This window comes from Stegostoma tigrinum, chromosome X, assembly GCF_030684315.1.
Source record: "Stegostoma tigrinum isolate sSteTig4 chromosome X, sSteTig4.hap1, whole genome shotgun sequence".
Lineage (NCBI taxonomy): Eukaryota > Metazoa > Chordata > Chondrichthyes > Orectolobiformes > Stegostomatidae > Stegostoma > Stegostoma tigrinum.
Window position 1 is genome coordinate 19,156,068 of NC_081404.1, and position 14,937 is coordinate 19,171,004.

A 14,937-nucleotide genomic window follows, 5' to 3' on the forward strand; every position below is an offset into this window, starting at 1 on the left:
CCCCCCCCCATCAAACACTCCCAGGAAATTCCCAGAGAAAGGTCACATACAAATTGTTCTGGTATAATACATGGTGCTTTATCGCAGCTTAAAGCTTTGCCCAAATTTTCTTTTTATTTTTACAGACTTTCTCTCAAGTTCAATAAAAGCACAGTCTCTGTAAAGTTTGTAAAAACAACAGGGAAAAATGGAAATATTCCAGTGTGCAAGAAGAAAAACAGTCACCTACTCGAGGTCCAGGTTCCTTAACTGCGGGGCTTCAACATCCATCTTTACTGAGAATTGTGGAAACTCTGACCCGAGGCCTCAAAGCAACAGCAGTTTAGTTTTGAAACAAACAGCAACTTCTGATTAATCTTCATTCACCAATTGTTCTGGGCAATATGTACATTAATTCATGTGGGAATCAGAGAAGAAAAATTCTGCAGCACTGGTCGTCTAGATTTTGCCATGTGTGCTCCCAGCTTGTGAGCAGGACTAGAGTAGCAGAGCTTTTAATCCTCAAACGCTTGGCAATAGAAAAGTACAGCACAGTACAGGCCCTTCGGCCCACGATGTTGTGCCCTAGAATAATTCTAATCCAAAAACAAAATAACCTAACCTACATTCCCCTCAATTCACTGCTGTCCATGTGCATGTCCAGCAGTCGCTTAAATGTCACTAATGACTCCGCTTCCATGACTACCACTGGCAAACTATTCCATACGCTCACAACTCTCTGGGTGAAGAACCTCCCTCTGACGTCTCCTCTATACCTTCCTCCTAACACCTTAAAACTATGACCCCTCGTGGCAGTCAATCCTGTCCTGGGGAAAACTCTCTGGCATCGATCATTGTAAATATTGTAGATTCTTCTGTGTAGATCAATTTAAATCATGTCAGCCAATAAGATAATCCTTCCCTGTTATAACTGATCATGGGAAGTGCTGTATATTTCTGTACTCCTCTTATGACAATTAATGCTTATGCTGAGCACTATTTTGCCATGTTATTATGGGATCACATCAAATGGGATTTTCTCTCATTGGGATGTTGGAAATTAAAAGAAACAAAATTATTTATCTCTGATAACTGGGAACTGATTTTTGACAGATTTGGCTAAAATGATCAGATCTTCCCTACTGTAACGGTGAACATCCAATACAGGTAATGTTCTGAAACTCTACACATACAAAGTTCCTTACTGAGTTACACTTCAAAATATTTTACACAAGCACTTAGAATTTTAGTTGTCTCCTCCACTAATTCCGACTGGAAAATCATGGTATTTGTACTGTTGACCCAACTGGGATTGATGTGAGTGGGCTATTAGGCTCTAGTGATCATCATAACCAAATCAAACATTGCCCTTGCTTTACCAAACTACCTGCATACTTTTCAGGGAGGTCGGAGTCCAACGATAGTATCCAGCTGAGATAACTTCTTTGATTTCATTAACAGGCCAGATCAGAAGCCTGGTAGCAGCCATCTTTCCCTCAGCACTTGCAGGAGCTTCCCAGCAAGACCTGCTGGATTTGTGAGCAACTGGCTGATACTTTTTCCTCATACGCCCTAAAACATCTTAGAGCTTTGTGATACACCCATTTTTGACTATTAATAGAACACACCAGGTGTAAAATGGGCATTGCACTTCACTCAATCTCATCTCAGCTATTTCCTCAGAAAACAGGACGAGCATCAGACGAAATACAGTGCATTAGAATATGGCTTCTCTCAACATCATTGAACTTGGAAAAATCAGCAAGAGCTTCTAGCCTATCTTGCAAGCTACTGCCATGTGAATTCAACTCACTTCTATAAGTTAAGAGTGACCAGACTGTGCAAAAGTGCCCATTTAGCAGGGATTTTAAAAAAAAAGTGTAGGCCAAAACTAGGCAGTACTCACTTTTCCAATATAAAAAAGCTGCATATTATAGTAGAATTTACATTATAAATGGAAAATACCACACAGAGCAGCCATTAGATTAGCAAAAACAAATTTGAGGTTATTCTCTCACTGACGTTTGGCAAGGCATATGCAAAGTTGCTGCAGGTGACTCACACAAGTAGAGTTAAGTGAGCAGATTTTGCTCACTTGTACCTGTTCCACACTTAAACTATAGCAAGTTCAGAAGTTTCATGGTTTTTAACTGAAACACCCTAGAATTTCAAACTTGCCAAGATTAGACCAGATTTTTAAGGCCTTACAATCTCGAGACCATTCGCACTAATAAAGACCATTCACACTTCATTCAACTCTCATTCCAAAAGAGAACAGATGAAAATGATGACTCTACTGCATAAATAGGAAATAATACCTGCTACAAATTTTAATTTTAAGTTGAAAATATAATACTGCAACACCTTGTACATTTATTTTTGGATTATGCTGTAAAAATCACTTGTAATTACAAATCAAATACGAAGATGTTCAGGTTCTTTTAATATCACAATAAAATTTGAAAATAAAGCACCATGCTCGTGGAATAATCCAATTTCCATCTTACAAGTTAGTTACCATGCAAGGCTTTGATCAAAGTATCTCTTTAACTAATCAGTTGGAGACAACAGTCTTAGCACTTTCAGATCGCAAGTTAATGACCACTGAGTAAAGCCAGCTAATTGTATTCATCCACAAAAAGCACACCGATTTCCCCCATTTCAGCATTTAATTGGTTCTTTAACTCTTTTATATGACGGATTGCTTGGCAGTTATTTTCCATCCACAAAGGGAATAGCTGTGGGATTCATTGTGGGCTAAACTGCAGAGCAAATGTATTGCCCTTCCATGCTAACAGATAATATTCTGGTGAGGTACACTGGGCAGTTCCAATATTTTACTATAATCTGCGAATTAGAGCCAACAGGAAATTAATATCTAACTTCTCTAGCACTGAAACCTCCTTGATGTAAATCTAGTTGGGGGGCTTCTCTCTGAAAATATCAAGCTTCAATATAGAAGCAGAGGAAATTTCACTCTGGTAAATGAAAAAAAGAAGTGAAGTATGTAGCACAATAGCGTATAAAATACTGACATCATTCAATATTTCAAAAAAAACTTCTTTGATCAGACCTTTGAAAGGCGTGGAGTAGGAGAGTAGAAGCAATGGACACAGCTAGATGCAGTAATGGGAAGGGGAAGGGTACCAGAGATTTGGATTTCAATGGAAACATTATATAACTGGGAGGGATAGGTTTTGACAAGCCAAATTCAATATCGCCAAAATGCACAGCGGAAATTACCTTGCATATTATATAAAATGGATAAATCTCCTGAGTCTGCCCTATTTTATTCAATAACTCAGCTATTAAGTACATACAGAGTGTGTTGTGTAGATGTTCTTTCTTCAAGGAAAATCTGCCAAATTTAAAATATTCAAGCCACACAAATTGTAATGAATTTCAGGCCATAAACAAAGGGAAAATTCCCAAACGTCAGGTTTAAAACAAACTAAGATGAAGACGACACTATACCAAACATCAAATCAAATACTGATTTGCACAAGACTAAATATTACAATGAGGAGAACCTTATGTTCTAATCGAAGGTTTCATTGCTTTTCATGGCAAATACTTCAAAAAAGATTACAGATGGTTGGTTGCATACACATTAACTGAAATGGATAAGAAGTCAACTTACACCCAAACAAGAAACCAGGATAATACAAGGTTTCTCCATAGATTCTCCTCCTCCGTTTTCAAAGGTGACTACGGATCAAGAAACCTGTACAATCCCATAACTTTTTCTCACTCAGAGTACTTCACTTTTTATTGGCATTATAAAATTTCATTTAAAATGCGAGAACAAGCTCAAGTAGTTTAAAATTGTGTGGATAAAGTATCTACACTTGATTCACTCAGTGAATGAAACTGCTTTCAAAATTTACATGAAGAATTGTAATATTTGATGAACATGAAAATGATTCTTCAGTCCAGTGTTCAAAACCATTTCAAAAACCAAATTCATTATAATTAATCCTCATCATCATCTTCAATTGCTCGCCGCTGCCTTTTACTCACTCTGTGGGTGACGTCAGAGTCAGACATGTCAGAGTCAGTCTCAGGCTCTTCCATCATCTCCGTGTCAACAGGTTCTTTCACTGAAATTCCACATTCAAGACCATTAAAACCATAAAATCAATGCTGCCTTTGCACAAAATGCATTCTCTCCAATTCCAGGCCTTTTGACAGGGGCAAGAGGCACAACTTGGCCTATTATTGGGAAACCATGCCCTCCCATTGCAGTGCAAAAATCACATGGCTACAATGCACACTGGCCTCTGCCAGAAGACCTTCAAAACAGAATATTACATCTTAAAGATTTGAAGAAAAACAGAATCTTACCCTCATCATCACTATCAAGCAGGCGAGTCCGCTTTAGAGAATGTTTATGTTTGCTCTTCTCACCATCACTGCAACAATGAAATATAATCTGCTTTTAATCCACACGGGACAGTTTATTGTTAAATTTACTGAGCAAAGCTACTGATCACTGGAACATCCCTTTCACAAATATAACACTAACAGCATGACATGTTCGGCGTGCATCATGGTAGGACGCATATCCACATTGCAGTACACATTGAACTCAAAGTCACCATAGTTGAGTGTAAGAAACTTGCATTTATACAGCACCGTTTATGTTCTTGGGACGTGCCAATGCACATTACAGTCAATAAAGTGCTTCTGAAGCGCTGCTTGTAATGCAAGGACAGGATGACAGAAGGGAACATGCCAAGTGAGGGAATGATATGGATACAAGCCCACATCCGACAATGAGTAAAATGACAATGGTGCGATCTCAACTGTCTGCGCCAAAGTTCAGAGATTGGGAATCAGTCTGCTCCATGAAGATGGAGAAGCAGGAAAAACTCATCCCTTAATTTATCTGGAGTGACACACCAGAATATTCCTCTACTATTTTTATTTACTGAAACATTTAATTTATACTCTTCATCAGCCACTCCACCCCATTTCACTGAGATAGAGACTCATACAGACATACAGCATGGAAACAGATTTTTCAGTCCAACTTGTCCATGTCGAGCATGATATTAAATAAATTTAGTCCCATTTGCCAGCATTTGGCCCATATCCCTCTAAACCCTTCCGACTCATGTCCCCATCCAGATGCCTTTTAAATGTTGTAATTTACCAGCCTCCACCACTTCCTCTGGCAGCTCATTCCATACATGCACCACCCTCTGTGTGAAAAAGTTACCCCTCAGGTCCCTTTTAAATCTTTCCCCTCTCACCTTAAACCTATACCCCTCTAGTTTTGGACTCCCCCCACCCCAGAGAAAAGTCCTTCTGTATTTACCCTATCCATGCCCTTCATGATTTTATAAGCCTCTATAAAAGGTCACACCTCAGCCTCTGATGCTCCAGGAAAAATAGCCCCGGTCTATTCAGCCTGTGCCTATAGCTCAAAGCCTCCAACCCTGGCAACGTCCTTTAAATCTTTTCTAAACCCTTTCAAGTTTCACAACATCCTTCCTGTAGCAGGGAGACCAGAATTTCACACAGAATTCCAATAGTGGCTTAACCAAAGAATAAATGTAAAAGTATAGCACGGAACAGGCCCTTTGGCCCTCCAAGCCTGTGCTGACCATCATGTCCTAACTAGTCTAAAAACAAACCTGCCATTTTTCGATCTATATCCCTCTATTCCCTCCCTATTCATGTATCCATCTCGAAGAAGACATTTAAGATCCAATGTGCCTGCTTCCACCACCTGTTCCGCTGGTGCATTCCCGACTGCTACCACTCTGAAAAACTTCCCTCACACATCTCCCTTAAACTTTCTCCCTCTCACCTTGTGCCCCCTTGTAATTGAAACTTCAACCCTGGGAAAAAGACTATTCACTCTATCTGTGCCTGTCAATTTTGTTGACCACTATCAGGTCTCCTCTCAGCCACCGTCTTTCCAGTGAAATCAATCCTAGTCTTTTTAACCTTTCCTCAGAGTCAATGTCCTGGACACCAGGCAACATCCTGGTGAACCTTCTCCATACTGTCTCCAAAGCTTCCATGTCCTTCTGGTAAAGTGGTGACCAAAACTGCACACAATACTCCAAATGCGACCTAACACGGGCTTTATATAGCTTCAACAGGTTATGCCAAATCTTATGCTCCATACCCCAGGCGGTGAAGGCAAGCATGCCATATGCCTTCTTAAATCACCTTGACTACCTGTGTTGCCACTTTCAAGGAACTGTGGACCTGCACGTCCAGATCCGTCTGAATGTTAGTGTTCCTAAGGGCTCTGCCTTTAACAGTATAATTCGCACCTTAATTCGAATCTCCAAAATGCATCACCTCACATCTGTCTGGATTAAATTCCGCTGCTATTTCTGTGCCCAAGTCACTAATCTAACTATATCCCGTTTGTATATTTTCACATTTGTTGGCATTATCAGCAACTCCACCAATCTTCATGTCATCAGCAAACTTGCTTATCAGACCACACACATTTTCCTCCAGATTATTTATATACATTACAAACACCAAAAGGCCTCAGACTGACCTCTATGGAACACCACTAGTTACCAGGCTCCATTCTGAATAAACACCCTTCCACCATTACCCTCTGTCTTCTATGACCACGCCAGTTTTCTATCCTTCTGGCCAGGCCACCCCGAATCCCATGTGGTTTTAGTTTTTGTACCAACCTGCCATATGAGACTTTATCAGATGCCTTACTAAAGTCCATATAACCTACATCCACAGCCCGTCCCTCATCAATTATCCTCGTTACCTCTTCAAAAAAATCCAATCAGGTTGGTTAGACATGGCGTTCCCTGGACAAAACCACGCTGCATGTCGCTAACTAGTCCATTTTCCTCCAAATGTGCATATATCCTGTCCCTCAGTATCTTCTCCAAGAGCTTCCCCACCACAGATGTCAAGCTCACTGGCCTATAGTTTCCTGGGTTATCCCTGAATCCTTTCTTAAACAAAGGAACAACATTCGGTAATATCCAGTGCTCTGGAACTTCACCTGTGGTCAATGAGGATGTGAAGATATCTGCTTATGCCCCAACTATTTCCTCCCTTGCCTCTCTCTGAGTAACCTGGGGTAGATCCCACCTAGTCCTGGGGACTTGTCTGTCTTAATGCAATTTAGGATTCCCAAAACTTCCTCTTTCAATATGTTGACATTCTTTACAATATTCACACACTCACCCCTGACCTCAACATCAGTCGTGTCCTTCTCCTCGGTGAATACTGATACAAAGTACTCATTCAGGATCTCCCCAACTTCCTACATATAGATATAGTAGTACATATATGTACTACTACATATAATTTCCCTCCTTGAGTGGGCTTACTCTTTCCCTTGTTACCCTCTTTTTGTCTCAACATATGCATAAAAAGCCTTGGGAATTCTCCTTGACCCTGTTTGTTAAAGACAATGTCCTGTACAGCCACAACATGACCCTCCCAACTCCTATATTCAACGCACTGGCCAATAAAGGCAAGCATACCAAACACCTTCTTCACTGCCCTGTCTACGTGTGACTCCACTTACAAGGAACTATGAACCTGCACTCTAAGGTCTCTTTGTTCAGCGACACTCCCCAGGACCTTACCATTAAATGTAAAAGCCCTGCCCCGATTTGTCTGTCCAAAGTGCAGCACCTCACATTTATCTAAATTAAACTCCATCTGCCACTGCTCAGCCCATTAGCCGATCTAATCAAGGTCCTGTTGTACTCAGAGGTAACTTTCTTTGCTGACAACAACACCTCCACCTTTGGTGCCATCTGCAAACTTACTAACCATTCCTCCTATGTACACATCCAAACCATTGATTTAAATGATGAGAAGCAGTGGACCCAGCACCGATCCATGTGGCACACCGCTGGTCACAGGCCTCTAGTCTGCAAAGCAATCCCCCACCACTACCCTTCATCTTCTACCTTCAAGCCAGTTCTGTATCCAGTTGGCTACTTCTCCCTCTATTCCATATCATCTAACCTTGCTAACCAGCCTACCATGAGGATCCTTGTGAAATGCCTTACTGAAGCCCATATAAATCATGTCCACTGCTCTGCTTTCACGAATCCTGTTCATTACTTCCTCAAAATAAAACCAAGTTATTGAGACACGATTTCCCACGCACAAAGCCATGTTGGCTATCCCTAATCAGCCCATGCCTTTCCAAATACATGTAAATCCTGTCTGTTAAGATTGCCTCCAACAACTTGCCCACCACTGATGTTAGGCTCACCAGTCTATAGTTGCCTGGCTTTTCCTTACCATCTTTCTTAAATAGTGGCACGACTTTAGCCACCCTCGAGTTCTCCAGCACCTCACCTGTGGCTATCCTTAATACAAATATCTCAGCAAGGGGCCCAGCATCACTTTCCCAGCTTCCCACAGAGTTCTAAGTTACACCTGATCAGGATCCGGGGATTTATCCACCTTTGTGTTTTAAGGCGCCCAGCACCACCTCTATAATATGGACATTTTTCAAGAGGTTGCTATTTATTTCCTCAAGTTCTCTATCTTGCATATCCTTTTCCACAGTAAAATACCAATGCAAAATACTCGTTTAGTATCCCCCCCCGCCAATCTCCTGTGGTTCCACACATAGGCAACATTGCTAAATAGTTTCATTTGCAAACAAATGCCAGTACTAGGAAATGTAACCATTTCTCACTCTTTACACTCAAAATCAATCCTTCAGGTACAGATCAGATACAAGGTAACACTGCCTGCATATTCTTAATATGCCTGAACCCTCAATCCCTGAAGACCACCCATCGCCTCCTTGCTGTGCCAGCATGACATTCCCCACACTGAGCATGTTATTGTGGTTTGTCTCAGTGAGATGGTCAAATCAGTTCGATGGTAGGGATTGAGACCAATCAGCAACTGTTAAAAAGCTGCACAAATGTAATCCACTTCAAACTCTTAAAGCTAGCCAGAGAAATGGTCCTTCTATCAGCTTAACATTTTCTCTATGGGTAGTGCTCAGCTTTGTCAACAACAAAAAAGAACATCCCAACTTCAGCACATATTCAATCACAAGTTCTCTTTTCTCCTCAGCAGCCTATATCCTCCTCAGAGAGCTGTGCCCTGACAAACTGTTGGCATTGTGCCACCAGACTCCATGTTCTGCGCGTACAAGTCGAAGGAATGTTTCGTAACTTGCCTTTTCGTTTCACTGTCTGATACAGAGGGGGAGTCATCAGCTTGATCGGTTCTCCCTTTGGATTCGTCATCACCAACTGTAAAATATAAAACCAAGAAAATATCAGTAAGTGTGTAGACCAAGGGTAAGGCAAGACAAAAGGTTTCAAAAATCATTCTCTCCCTAGACTTTATAATATCTTTAAGTTGCATTGCATTCATTTCATAAACCAAACTTAGTGGTCTTTGAATTCCCTACCATGGAAGGATGAGGGAAGTATCTTACTCAGGAGTTCTCCAAGTCCATGGAATGGATTAGAGGCCAGTTGTTGAAGACCTGTGGGTGTACATCTAACATTCACCACACAGTAGTATGGAGCATCATCACAGTTACCAATTTTCAAAAGATAAAATAAATCCACAACATGCCTGAAACAAAAACACTAACCAGGAGTTTCAGTTGCAAAGTCACTCAAAATTTATTTCATTACCTTTAGCAGGAATAACATTCCTCTCACTGGCCATCATCTGGGCTTGCCAGACCTCAGACCTCTGATCTGCACTAACATCTTCATCTCGCTCTACTGCATCCCCTCCACCATCATCCAGGGTGATAACTGAAGCAATCCTGCGCAACTGCTGAACATTCAGGTTAGCAGAAATACGCCAGAAAGATTCCTAATAAATACAAAAGAGCATCACATACAGAAGTAACTAGAAGGAAGACCAGATAACCTGTTTTTAGTGATATTGGATGAGGGATAAATATTGCCCTTAGGATACTGGGGGAGAGAACGCGCCTGTGTCCTTCTTCAAAGCAATGGCAATGAGATCTTTTCTGTCCATTAGAAAGGACAAACAGGATCTTTGTTGAACAGCTCATCTAAAAGACAGCACAGTTCTAAAATGTGTGATAGGATTATGAATGTATGTTTCCCAAACTGTCATGGTAAGCAACAGTACAAAACTTTCAATAGATGAACTAATAGGAGGGAAGGAAAAGAGAAAAAGGGAAAGGGAATTTAAAAACAATTCAAAGCTTGCACTCTGTATCACAGATATACATGGCCGAATGTTCAACGTATAAAAACACATTTAAAGCCAGAGTGTATAGCTAGCAGTCTGACAGAATCCATTAGGGTTTATTGGGCTGCAGTGCTAAACACTGTTGAATAACAGTGCAGGCAATCTGAACATTGTCTATTAGAATCTTTCATTGCTGTAGCAAGGATAAGAATACAATTCTTTCCACAGGAAAGGCCTGTTCACAGCCCTTTTCAGTCTAATTTTTATTTAGACTATTATTTAGTCAGCAATCACATTGCTTTGGATGTCACTTAGTTTACCTGTTCATTAGCAGGAGGCCGAATTCCAACTTTTTTCAGAAGTTTCTGGAACATTTCATGCTCCATAGCATCTTCATTTTCTTCAGATAAGGGAACAAGTGGGACTGCAATCGAGGTCCCTGCATGGAAACCAGGTTTAAAGAATTGTGAAATATCGAGATTCTGCAAGTCAAATGAGATCCTTTTCTGTGACGTGTGGAAGGAAAGTCAGTGTTCTCAGTCAGGCACCTGCAGGTTAAGGTAAAAGGGACAGTTTCCCTTCACCCAGCACCACATCCACACAGAAGCTCAGGTGGGTTACTACATGTACGGCAAATATATCACAAGTATTCTTAAAATCAGTTTTAACTTGCTTGATGTTCAAGTACAGGACATCAGCAGTACAGTGTGCATGTATCAACAGAATAAAAAAGTGTCTTTAGATCAGGAATTGTAAGAAAGTACTAACCAGCATCTTCTCGCTTGTCTGCTGTTCTGTTGAGGCAGTTCTGCAGCCACAGAAGAGGGCCCGACAGACCTGTACGCAGAAACTGAAATGAACCTTTGCAGTCTAAATGTAGCTCGAGTGCCATTATGTTACTGGAACCTATGCATAAGTTTATTTCAGATTTTAATAGTCTCTACACCCTTTCAATGGACAAGGAAGGAAAGAAAGGCAGCAACAAGTTTGAGAGGACTAATGAGTTAAGAATAAGAATTGGTAATAGCAAGTCACTGCAATCTATGCTCTTCTCCACCTCCAAAAATAGATAGGGCCTGGATTTTTCAGTGGTAATGTCAGGAGTTCCTACAATAAAACAGTGACTATATTTCAAAAGTACTTCATCGGCTATAGTGTGATTTATCCTGCAGTTGAAACAAACATTCTTTCGGAATGCAAGAGTTTCTTTCTCTCTCGGCTGTCCTCAGGACTGTAACGATAACTGAAGAATGTTTCCAGCAACCCGTTAACTCAGCAGCAACGGAAACTGCACCAAGGTCTTTCCACACTGAATTCATCAGGAGAGGTGCTATGGTCTTTGGTTTCCAAGATATAATCTTTTGGAAAGACCATACCTAGAGGAGAAAAACTATCCAAGTTCCAATTCGTCAATGGTATGATCGAATAAGACTAATCTTCTAGGATACATCGCTCAGACATACATAATGTATTTTAAGGATTTTAGGTAGAGTACTAAAATCCTATTACTGCAATTACCAAGACTACATAGATATAACACAATCAAGCACGGGGAAAATCCTCATCCCAGTGTTCAGTTGTACACGGTCTGATTCTTTACATGAATTTTTGGGGAGTCCAAAGCTAGAGGGGCATAGCTTTAAAGTGAGAGGGGAAAGATTTAAAAGGGACCTAAGGGGCAACTTTACACACAGAGGATGGTGTGTGCGCGCGAGCTGCTGGACGAAATGGTGGAGGCTGGTGCAAATACAACATTCAAAAGGCACCTGTACGGGTACAGGAATAGAAAGGCTTTACAGGGATATGGACCAAGTGCTGGCAAATGGCACTACTTTAATTTAGGATATCTGGTCAGCATGGACAAGTTGGACCGAAGGGTCTGTTTCCGAGCTGGACAGCTCTGTAACTTAAGTCAATCCATATCAATGATGTAGAATGGAACTCATTTCTGATTCAGACACAGTGTCAGTGCCAAGCACTCAGCAGTACCGTGGCTTGATGCTCACACTTTGCCCCACTCTTAGAGCTGTGTTGCCTATTGCATCTTGTCGCATTTACCATCTCTCACTCCCACGATCCTATGGTTTGAATCTTCGTCTCAATTAAAGCAATTTGATGGCATGGACTCATGCGCCATTGGGGCTAAGATTGTCCGAATACTGGATATCAAACTCAGATCCTATATCTGAAAGACCAGTGTGCACAGCACAGTATTTTATTCTCTCTTTCTCTTTGCCTTGAGATTTTATTTAGCAGATCAAATGAAGGAATAAAGCCAGATTACCACCGTTGGTCCATCCAACACAAGGACTATAAATTTTTCAAAGCTTTACAAAAATCAGAATTAAATATAGAGTTTCAATTTTAAAAATCACCTTGTTGCCGAAGTTTGTAGCACAGATTCGAGATTGCTGGGTCAATCTCACCCAGGCCCATCTTTTGTCCATTTCCTTTTGCAGTGTATCTTGATCTGAACTTAATCATCAGCTCTCCTGTCTCATCATTACTGCTTTCATCTTCATCCAGTTCATTATCTAAATCGGACAACCCCTGAATAACATCATAGCCCACATCATTTAGGAAGTCCTCCTCTTCCTCCTGAAATAACAAAACATGGTTAAAACGCCAAGGTGCCTTTTAAAACAAAAAGATTATTTTCTAGGCGAACACAAAATTAAGACAATTCATGTTTACGAAGCTAAGATGCTTGATCAGTGCCTCCATTGTTAGCCTTTTTAGAACTATTTTACATTTTCAGCTTAGGAAAGTGTGTACTGAAAACAGAGTAGCTCAACTCAAAAATTCTGGCGAGGGCACAAGTAACAAGCTCGCCTCATCAAACAGAAGTAGCAGAAGTCACTTCAATTTCAAGTACTGACACTGAAAATTCCTCCACATTAACAAAACAGAGAAACAAGAATTCCTTAACATCCACTCAAAAACTAAGTCCACTGGGCAAATGTACATTACTAGGTGCTAAAGCACATTGTCACACAAAGGGGAGTGGGAGTGGAAGTGTGGAAGTCTTCCCTTAAAAAGCTGTTGAGGCTGGGGGACAGCTGGAGTTTTCAAAACTGAGGTGAATTGATTTGGTTGGGTAAATTTATCAAGGATACAAGGCCAAGGTGGTTAATTGCTCAATTCCAATGATCTAACTGAATGGTAAAGCAGGCTTGAGGGGCTGAATGGTCTACTTTGCTTCTTAAGAATGATTAAGTAAAATCAATTGAAATTATGACAAAATGTTATGAGTAAAAAATGTTAAGGAGCAGTATTTATTTATCAGCCTATTGAGAAAACGGGGTTTGTAAACACAGATGCAGAAGAGCAAGGTTTTTGGCAGTTTTTCTCCTCATTCTTGCACCATTGCATTCAGTTCACATGCTACAATTATTGGGACCGCTTAAAGGTAACATATGACTAGCTCAAACGTTATTTCACTATATCTCTCGTGTGACGAACATGCCCAATTCTAACTATAATACCACAACACACTTTCAATGGACAGTGACTTTGGAAGTGTTCAGAAACAGAATACCTGATTTGCTCCTTTTGTTAATTTTCTTCGCTTCTTGTACAGTTCTTTTCTATCAGAAACAAGGCCCATGCTGATCAGTTTATCAACAATCCTGGCTCTGGATCGCTTGGTGGTTATGTTTTTCATGATATTACCAAGGATATCTTCGGATAAAAGAGATCAATTTCGTCAAATTGTAATTTGACTCTTTTACTCCAATTACAATGTTCTAGGTTTATGGACAATTCATTGAGTTTTCATTCAAAACAAGAATGTTATTTTGAAGAGCTTTAAATGGTAAAGCTAATGAGGAACTAACTCATAACAGGCTGGCAGACTGAAGGAGATGTGATTGCTGTTTAGCAATGAGTTAGTAAGTTATAACTTATGGCGATAGAAGAATGTCAATAATTTGCTAAGTCAGAGGAATTGAGGGGTATCTTATGATGAGTTTTTTTTACAAAAACAACAGAAGCAAATGAATTCTAGCTACTTTCAACTTACCATCAGATTCTCTGAACTCCACAAACAATGTCTCAAGCTCCATCTCTTGCTCCTCTCTCCAAAGGACAATCTTAGTTCCTTTCCTTAAAGGAGCAAAATCAACGTGTTACAAACTAAATTCAAAACACGATGATTATATATCCCACAGCACGGTTTGGAATGCTTTGCTAATGATAATACCCCAGAGGGACAGGTGGAAGACACTGATTAAAGTTGAGGGTGAGGTGGGGGGGCTCCTGCCTCCATCAATTCTATTTAAAATGAGCTTTTAGGCGGTGATCAAGAAGAGCTTGGTGAACCTTCCCTTAGATTTCCCTTCCATCACAGGTAGGCCAAGTAACCCTGCATGTGAATATTTATGGATGCAACGACATGTATTACTTCACCACCATGAAGTGCCAGTGCACAGTACCACTGCCTATGAAAATATCAAGCTTCACACTGAAGGGAATTATGAAGAAATTAAGAAGCAAATCTGAAGAAATAACCATCCGTGTGATCAAACTAACACTGCAGGTTTTCAGCTCATGATCAGTTTCTCTAATGTGCTACCTGGTGTCACTTTTCAATGTTTTGGCTAACAAGATTTCACTGTCTATGGTCCTCTAGTTGGTAAACAGTACCACAAGCACTTACTTGACACGCTTTAAATCTCTTATACTGTCCACGAGGTTCATTTGAACCAGTTTAGCAGCAATCTGCCTCCTGGTCCTTGTGTCATTTTTAATGCATTCCATGATACTGTCAATGACATCTTTATCTGTAAAAAGAAA

The 14,937-nt window shown here is 40.5% G+C and overlaps 2 protein-coding genes across 3 annotated transcripts in view; one reads left to right on the forward strand and one right to left on the reverse strand.

Annotated features, from left to right (window-relative positions):
* Window positions 1-2,603, forward strand: part of LOC125448249 (unconventional myosin-Ib-like) — a 61,095-nt gene extending 58,492 nt beyond the window's left edge. The window contains exon 29 of one of the 2 annotated variants that reach the window (XM_048523397.2): window positions 126-2,603. In XM_048523397.2, the coding sequence (XP_048379354.2) occupies window positions 126-249 (124 nt within the window). In that variant the 3' untranslated portion in view covers window positions 250-2,603. The remainder of the gene's footprint in view (window positions 1-125) is intronic. The other variant, XM_048523396.2, reaches the window with a different exon arrangement.
* timeless (timeless circadian clock) overlaps window positions 2,292-14,937 on the reverse strand; it is a 49,165-nt gene continuing 36,519 nt past the window's right edge. The window contains exons 21-30 of the mRNA XM_048523395.2: window positions 14,801-14,924; window positions 14,165-14,247; window positions 13,682-13,824; window positions 12,519-12,741; window positions 10,912-10,980; window positions 10,464-10,582; window positions 9,609-9,795; window positions 9,140-9,215; window positions 4,324-4,391; window positions 2,292-4,079 (exon numbers count right to left, since the gene is read on the reverse strand). Coding sequence (XP_048379352.2) covers window positions 3,952-4,079; window positions 4,324-4,391; window positions 9,140-9,215; window positions 9,609-9,795; window positions 10,464-10,582; window positions 10,912-10,980; window positions 12,519-12,741; window positions 13,682-13,824; window positions 14,165-14,247; window positions 14,801-14,924 — 1,220 coding nt within the window. The 3' untranslated portion in view covers window positions 2,292-3,951. The remainder of the gene's footprint in view (window positions 4,080-4,323; window positions 4,392-9,139; window positions 9,216-9,608; window positions 9,796-10,463; window positions 10,583-10,911; window positions 10,981-12,518; window positions 12,742-13,681; window positions 13,825-14,164; window positions 14,248-14,800; window positions 14,925-14,937) is intronic.